Source organism: Mytilus californianus, unplaced genomic scaffold (genome assembly GCF_021869535.1).
Source record: "Mytilus californianus isolate M0D057914Y unplaced genomic scaffold, xbMytCali1.0.p SCAF_2, whole genome shotgun sequence".
In the NCBI taxonomy this organism is placed as follows: domain Eukaryota; kingdom Metazoa; phylum Mollusca; class Bivalvia; order Mytilida; family Mytilidae; genus Mytilus; species Mytilus californianus.
The window spans coordinates 17101696-17110602 of NW_026262668.1; the positions used below are offsets into that span (position 1 = coordinate 17101696).

The 8907-nt window shown below is 32.6% G+C and overlaps 1 protein-coding gene across 1 annotated transcript; it reads left to right on the forward strand.

The window, feature by feature from the left end:
• Nucleotides 1-1481: 1481 nt before the first annotated feature.
• Nucleotides 1482-8888, forward strand: LOC127729386 (DBH-like monooxygenase protein 2). The gene is made up of 9 exons (XM_052237213.1): nt 1482-1507; nt 1923-2133; nt 3193-3328; nt 4017-4118; nt 4552-4731; nt 5195-5358; nt 5773-6016; nt 6848-6944; nt 7940-8888. The coding sequence occupies exons 1-9, from the start codon at nt 1482-1484 to the stop codon at nt 8238-8240; spliced, it is 1461 nt and encodes a 486-aa protein (XP_052093173.1). The 3' UTR covers nt 8241-8888.
• The last annotated feature ends 19 nt before the right edge of the window (nt 8889-8907 follow it).

Below are 8907 nucleotides of genomic sequence, written 5' to 3' on the forward strand. Positions count from 1 at the left end.
GGGCTGTCGTAAATTCATGGGAAGTGTCCGTTGTTATTCTGCGGTTTACATGTTGTAATGTACTTATTATATTATGTATTTATTAATTTCTCTATGCTGAGTGTTCTTGCGTTTATTTGTACTGTATTCCTGTCACGTAGTGTTGTCATTTTAGCGGTGTTTTTAACATTGCCATATAAGCGGGAGGTTTGGTTAGCCATAAAACTAGGTTCAACCTACCATTTTTTCTTAAAATGTCCTGTACCAAGTCAGGAATATGGAAGTTGTTATCAGACAGTCCGTTTCTATGTATGTTGGCGTTTGCTTTTGTTGTAGTTCAGTGTTTCTGTTGTTCCTTTGTTTTCCTCTTATAGTTGATGTGTTTCCCTCAGTTTTAGTTTGTTACCCGGATTTGTTTCGCTTAATCGAATTATGACTATTGAACAGCGGTAAAGGTATACTACTGTTGCCTTTATTTAGGATGGTCCTAGGACACGTCTTAGTCCTAAGTCAGATTAACGAAAGTCTCCTAAGATATGACCTGTCCTAAATTTGGTCCTAAAGTTTGGATATATACATAGGTATCTTATGATGGTCTTAGGATAGTTCTAAAAGATAAGATGTCCTAAATCGAAATAAAAACAACATATATGGCCTTCAGTAAGCATTTGAAGAATTACATTAAAATATACTTCAATTAATTCTCTGCATATTTTTATTAATTAAATAAATGTGTTAAGATGGTCCTAGGACAATCGTAGTTAGGACTGTCCTAAGATAGCTTGTTGTAAATCCTAATACATGTCTCAGACACGTCATAAGACCAACCTAAATAATGATATAAGACATATCTTAGAACATATCCTAGGATACTTTCATCGACATGGCCCCTGGTTTTGAATAGTGTAATAACCAAATATAGGTGTATGGATATACCATGTTTCCGATCTTTCAATGAAGCAGCCGAAGGCGCGACAGGAACGGGAAGTAGAAATGATGATAAATGATATGACATAACTTGTATTTTTATTTTTGGTGACAAAATATGTCTTTACGAATTCAGAAAAGGCAGACATTTAGTTATAGGAAATTTCTTCATTAGGATAAAAGAAAAAAAAGTTATTGGGTTTGTATTATTGTGTTTGAATTAAGTTATTATTGTCACGAGAAATGATGTTTTTTTCCTCTGCAAATAACAGGAGGTTGTGTGGATTATTCTTAAACGTGGAAAACCATTAATTATATATTTATAAAGTTAAAAAAATATCTGAAGGAAAGTACTCATTACAATTAATCTTTGAAAGGTGCAAACATTCCCATAAATTAGTTTTACAGACAGTAAATTGGAAATGCCGAGAATTATTGAAATGAATAAATAGATTCATAAGTAAATGTGTAAATAAAATTATGAATTAAAAAATACATGAATAATAACTGAAACATATAACTAAATAAAACTTCTGCGTTAATAAACATTATTTTTTTGAATTACAGATAATATTATGAAAACGAAGAGTGAATTGAAATAGTAAGTTACTGAAATGTTTATAGTAATTTTAATTGTTTATGAATTTATAGCGGATGTATTGCATTTCATAATATTCTGTACCTATTTTTAAATGAAAATGAAAATTGTTCATGCAAAAGTATTTGAAATACATACGAAATTCGTGATTTTTAACAATGAGTTTGATTTGAAGAGGTGGATCCAGAATTTTCAAAAGGGGATCGGAGGGCTCAAACAAAAATAAAAAGGTAACTGGCAGTCAAGTAATCAAGAAATTGTACCCCAAATCTACACCTGATTTGAATTTATTACTAGTGGATCCATCGCTTTTAGAATTAAAATTTAAAATAAGATTACCACATATTTTTTTTTTAAATATTATAATTCTCAATTTGAATTTATTACATTTTCAAGAGTGATCTTTTAATCTTGACAGCATAGTGATTTGTGTGTGTTTAATTTCCTTGTTTAACGGCAACTATTCCTACCCGTCATATCAATCGTCCATTCCAAACGGAGATAAAGCCCCTCACCCCTGCCACCAAAACAAACTCTGGAATGGTGTTGGACACGAATTACCTGGAGGTGGAGGAGCTCTGAATCCATTCGGAATCGATCTGTATCAAAACAAAGTAAACACTGGAAAGGTAAGATTGAACAATACATACACATTTTTTTATCATACACCTTCTTGTATGGAGGATAGTTATTTATTAATTTATTTTACATGTAATGTATCGTAAAATTACCGTAATTAGTACTATAAACGGGTCCTTTAATTGAATAAAAGAAAGTATATATTTATATTCGTATTCGTACATTCGTATTCGTATTCGTATATTCGTATTCGTATATTCGTATTGAATCAGCAGTTAAATTAACGTACAGATCAAAATCGAAAAGATGTCTTCAAATGAATCTTTATACTGATATATGACATTGTTTTATATCACGGTCGGGGATTATTATGTTGTAGGGATAGGATACCATATTTTAAATCTTGCAAACTGATACTTTATATTATCTGTTTAAAAAAAAAAGGTCAAACCCCTAAGATCGGGGTTCAAAAAGTGGGGGTTAAAATCAGATTCAAAATGAGGGGGTTATAATCCTATAAGTAGGGGTTATAAAACCTGGGGATTACTAAACCCCCATATAAGATTACTTCTTGGTTTTTATTCACTTACATTAATGTTAAACACGTTTCCACAACAGAACAAGTATTAGATGTAGTCTTCTCATATATCTGAGTGACGTTAGCCACAAAGATATGAGACGACTACTTCTGATTTACAGAGAGGTAACAAATAATTATTTCATTTTTTCTCTTGTCCTATAAAGAGCAATTAGTTTTGATAAAACATGAAAAGTGCCATTATCTTAATTTTCCAGTTGCATTTATACTTTCAGAAGATGTTTTATAGTTATGGATTTGGAATGAAATCTTAATTGTGTCTATTTTTCTGTCATCAAATTGATACCTTATAACGGCTTTTATATGGCAATATGAATCGCTGTACAATCTTGTCTTTTACTGGTTTAATTGACAAAATCTGAGTTTTTTGCTGATAAGTGATACATTTCTACATGTACTATGTAAGTGAATTTAACGCAGTACTGTTATTCTGATAAATCTTTGTGTGGAGCTGATTATATGTTCTATGTAAGTGAATTTAACACAGTCCTGTTATTCTGATAATTTTTAGATCTGGACTAAATCTGTGTGTGGAGCTGATTCAGATGGTGATGGTCGCACCAATGGACAAGAACTTGGAGATCCCGACTGTTTATGGACTGAGAATACCAGTCAGCTGTTCACTAATTCTACAATCACTCATCCAGGTAGGGGAGAACACTGTCCATCAATTGTAATATAAATAATGGTCTTCCATGTCACGGTGAACTGTTCTTAAGGTCTCATATGATCATACAAATAAGAGATATCGCCCATTCACGTGCCTGTTACATTAAAATAATTACATTGCATGTATGTTTCATTCTGATACGTTATTTGATAGGCTAACAGCAATCTCGCGTCATTCTGAAATTAACCTTCATTTCAATAAATCATTCATGATGACACGAGCTTCCACAACAAAGTGCACAGGTAAATAAAAGAAAAACCTGATAGAAATCGTGTTTTCATGATCCTAGCAAAGAAAATGTGTAATTATAAGTATTAAATGCTTCTTTTAGTAATCTCAAAGGGTTGTAAAAGCGTTGACCAATGCATACAAAATGTACTTCGGTTAACGCTTTTTCACCCCAATAAATTTACAAAAAGAAGCACTCAATTCTTACATAATAAACTTGAATTGTATTAATCTATTAACGTGGAATGTTGTGCTCTATTTGATAATTAATAGCTTATGTGCAAGATTATGTATGAATGATTTATTTTTTTATTTTTTTTTAATTTAAGTTCATATTCTAAGTGCTCGCAGATCTCGAACTGGTTGTTTACGATCGTTTACAAGAATCGTGCTTTCTTGTAAAATGATGTGTTAACTGATCAATTTTGTCATTTAAGGCATCTGTGAACCAACAGAAAGCGAAAACTGTAGAAAGAAGAATAAATGGTTGAAATGTGATGACAATAATTTTCAATGTCCTTTAATCCAAGACGATTCTGGTAAGTATGTAAACTTTTGGGTCTTTTTTGCGCCTCCGGGTGCGGGATTTTCTCGCTGTGTTGAAGACCCGTTGGTGGCCTTCTGCTGTTTTTTGCTCTTTGGTCGGGTTGTTGTCTCTTTGACACATTCCCTATTTCTATTCTCAATTTTATCTGGTTTAATAGTTACTTAGAAATGTTATTTCGCATTTATGCGAGTTTTTATGTCCTATCTGATATATTAGACAATAGTACTTTTTTTAAAAACTTTTTTTAGTTAATGATTAAGGTGTGGATGGGGCTTCCCAAAAAAAATAAAGAATACAGAACTGAATGGGCCCAATCAAGACCCTATATAATTTTATATTAGTTATCCCAATTGCTCTTTAGTGTATGAAATGCTATTTACGATATCTACCGATTAGAATAACAGATTGCATATGTCTTGTTTCAGATGTAAAAGAGTTGACATTACGAATCCCAAAAACAAAAGTGCAACACAAAGGCAGTAGATACATATGTACACACCTAACTGTACCATTGGATGGAGATTATCACGTGATTGCAGTCAAACCTTTTATTGACAATAGACGTGTTGTTCATCATATTGTACTTTTTGGATGCGATGCTGTAGGTCTGTACTATTTATTTACACCTTGTACGATGAAAGAACAGATAATAAGCAAAGCAGAATTCACCGAAACCAAATTAATATGTATATTCTATTATTATTAATATAAATGTCAATAAATTTCTTTTAATGACGACCCTTTAATTGAACCCGTATTCCAGGTATAGGTTACATTAAAAACTTCTCAATGCTATAATAAATAATTGACGAGCCGCGTTTCCAGTACAAATGTATTTGCGACAGTCAAATCCCATTTTGACGGTTGCAACTATTCAAATACGGTAGATATAACATTTCATGCAGTCTTAGTTTTTCTGAAATTACCTCCGTCGGAAACGTCAAATGTTTGGCAATTCAGAAAACTAAAATAAAACTCATTTCACATGCATATATCATTCATAAAGTTAATCTTGATCGTTATTACTCATTTTGAGTTCCATTATTCACATATCGATTCTACATACAGAGAATCAGCCCAGAATGAATGAGGTGAACACTTGTGATTCTAATGAAGGACCTTCGTATTGCCATATCGTGACAGTTTGGTCTCTTGGTATCAAAGGGGAATGTTTTCCCGATAAGTTTGGTATCCCGATTGGTAATCATGGTTTTACCAGGTTTATGTTACAGGTAAATCATTTAGTTTAATGTCAATTCTTATTTTAAGAAACCGTTTAGAAACTCATGTAGCGATATCAGATTACATTGTACTGAAACTCAAACGACTAAAACAATACCAAAAAATAGGCAAAATGCATCTACTAGATTTAGATTCACTTACGAACATTAAAATTGTGTTTAGTTTTTTCTTTGTCCACAAAAAAGATTAAATTGTACTCTTATTTCTAGTTAAATTTAGGTTCTTTTCCAACAACTTTAGCATGAAATTTAGCTTGATAAATGGATTTCTATCATATGAAATCTTCGGTGAGCCATTGTGGCGCAACCGTGACCAGACTGCATTTATTTCAAAATAATTCACCTCAGCTTGATGTTTTGTTATATAATTGTTGAAGTAGTAATTATAAGGAATTAAAATTCCAGATTCACTGGCAGAATTCTGAAAATAATGTGGGCTACACTGACAGTTCAGGAATGACTTTGTATTACACTCCAAATCTGCGACCATATAATGCTGCCGTCTTAACTATCGGTCAGACTATGTTTCATTTGGCACCAGGACAGTCCGAGGTCAAGGTTGAAGGGACTTGTTCTGGACAATGTACGAAACGTGAATTCCAAGGACCTATTTACATTCATTCTTCATTTAATCACATGCATTCTTTAGGTAAGTATGAATATACTGTTTTAAATTCGAATACCAAGTATTTCTTTCACAATGAAATTTAATCAGTTAAACTATCATAAACCAAAACCAGTTGAGAGGCAAAACGTACGCCCCCACTGGCCCAGTGTGCAAGACAATGTAAGTGTTTCTGCATATAAGAGAGTCATAAAACTATGGTCGTCATGTAGACTCGAGACCAACAGAATGGACAGAAAAACATGGTTTGATTTTTTTTTTGGTATGAAATATTGAATTACTAACATTTCTTGATGTAACTTTTGGAGATTTATTTAAGGTTTTCTGATTTCAATGCTTTTTACATTAGGATAGTCACTACTTTTTCAAGAAAGACAGATAACAATTAGATCATGGTTGTCAGGTCGTTTGTCTCAATATCGTCAGATTTACCGTTTGAAGAAAATATTGTTTGCAATGGTTGCAAAGTGCAATTTTAATCTATATAACTATCTAACAAGCCATTCAAAATATTCTTCAATAATAAATAGTTCGCTGTCGAATTCATTTGTAGTTTGAGTTCATGGTCAAGCAAACTAAGCGTCCTGTTCCTTATACACACTTAAATAGATTGATTCCTTGTGGGTTTATTGTTGTTTTTTTTGCTGAACCTCCAATGTCAAGTAGTTCATGCATATCCAGAACGACAGCAAATTAACAATACATACAATAGAAACGGCGACTGGGGTGAGTGGATAGTTCGACTGTTACTGAGAAATGTTGGTATGCAGAATTACTGAATAGGGGTCGGCATTTTGCCTTGAAGTAGGCCACCTTCATAACATAATCGTACAAATCAGGCTTTACATTTTACAGGTCGGAAACAAAGAGTAGAACAGTATCGGAATGGTTCTTTAATCAATATAATCTCAGATCTAGATCAGTTTTCATTCGACAGACAATACATAAAAGTGTAAGTGTTATTTTAAATCCACACTTTACTTATTACATTATAGATGGAAGATAAAGCAACCAAAAGCCCCATTAAGTTAAATGCTTGTTAAATATGCAATAAGTTGAATAACAGCTATCAGAAATAAATGTTTGATACCGATTTTAGTTCAAAGGCACGTTTTTCGTTGATATTCTTCACCAGTTATGAAGTTTATATTTAAATTTAACTTCGTTTTACGCTCTACCCATCTAGCAACTTTTAATACTGTCGAAAGTACTAAACTGGATTAATCTTTAAGGAAACATCACAAAAGACAACATAAGGAATAAAGTAAGACATCAATATGTACGTGCAAAATAAGACATCGATATGTACGTGCATGTGTGAACATCGTCGTCATAGAAAAGTGTTTATACCATATGTCTAGCTATACATATCGCCTCGAGAATACCGTGTTAAATTTAATAGAGACAACCAAATACATATCACGAACACCATATTCCTTGAAGGACCAGCAAATAAGATATATACATGTGTATACAACGACAAACATTGACGATGTCTCCATACTTTGTTTTTGTTAAGTATTTATCAAATTAAAGAAAAATAAATCTACTGAAATAATTTTATTTGATTGATGCCAGAGGCGGATTTAGGGGGGAGGGGGAGACATCTGGATGCTCATTTATGCCAGAAACGCCCAGTCTGGTTGGAAAGTAAAAACAGTAGCGTACGTATGAACATATGATATTAGCAATATTACAAACATGTCATAAAAAATAGCTAAGCCCGTGTAAAGTCAAGTTTTCCTTGTCGTATCAATCTCTATTTCTGTTTATATTTAAACATTTATTATTTGAATTTACATAGAATTAATTACTCAATAGTCAATGCAAAAACTTTGACTATGACATTCATAACATTTGGAAAGCTAAAGCTAAAGATATATGAATAAATTCTCGTATGACTCTCAATAACAATGCTTTCAACGGATATATGTTGTTTTATTTCAGACACGATCCTCCAGTAGAGGTACAACCTGGCGATGACTTACGAGTTACTTGTACTTATGACACGACTTCTAGGAACTCGACAACATCGTTTGGACAAGGAACAGAGCTAGAAATGTGTTTTGCCTTTTTAACCTTTTATCCATTTGAGAACGTTCACTCTATTTTAAAGTGTTTCACATGGCTCAAATTTCCCCATTGTTTTATTCTTGACTTAATGACATTTGCGAACAACGTGAAAGCAAACCCATTTTTGAAAATTGGGATTCAGGCTGCAATGAATTCTTTACAGAATCATGGATAAGATGTATCATCATTTAGAGGAGTACCTGTGTTGAGACATAATAAATCGGATGCATAATGACACGTGTTTGTGTTATCATACGTGTGCCGTGCAGAAGAGGCTGACAGCTAAAGAACCCGGATCTCAGTCATATCAGCTATTGACATCACTTGTATTCGTGAATGTATTACAGCAAGAAAGAGTCGTAAAAAAGATTCCAGAGTTTTTTTTATCAACTTTCATACACAATTGTTTTTACTTTCCGGAGCAACTGATATTATCCATGGTTAAGTGGGGTTCGTGTTGCTCAATCTTTAGTTTTCTATGTTTTGTTTTACATATTGTTCTTTGTCTTTTTGACGTTTTTGTTTCTTTCAGGCGTTGTCAGTTTGTTATCGATTTGTGAGTTTGAATGTCTCTTTTTTTCAATATCTACGTCGACAGTTTAAGTCTTAGATATAATATATCAAGCTCTAAATCGCCCAGAATCTATTAAAGTAGTGAATGATGTTTCAGTTATAATCAAAGATCTGTCATTATCACCTAATCAAAGTTACGGGCAAATATAGGTACAGTATCCAAGATTTTCTTGACAACAAATTGTTTTAATGGAATTTGGTAAACAATAAGGTTCATTTAGGATCACTTATATCATGACACATGTTTTATATATTGTTGCAACAAAGTT

What these genes read in the sequence shown, in the direction of transcription:
- LOC127729386 (XM_052237213.1), top strand. Translation starts at nt 1,482, where the DNA reads ATGAAAACGAAGAGTGAATTGAAATA. An exon ending in ACAAAGTAAACACTGGAAAG is followed by an intron (nt 2,134 to 3,192) that starts GTAAGATTGAAC and finishes GATAATTTTTAG; the next exon opens with ATCTGGACTAAATCTGTGTG. An exon ending in TTACCAGGTTTATGTTACAG is followed by an intron (nt 5,359 to 5,772) that starts GTAAATCATTTA and finishes TTAAAATTCCAG; the next exon opens with ATTCACTGGCAGAATTCTGA.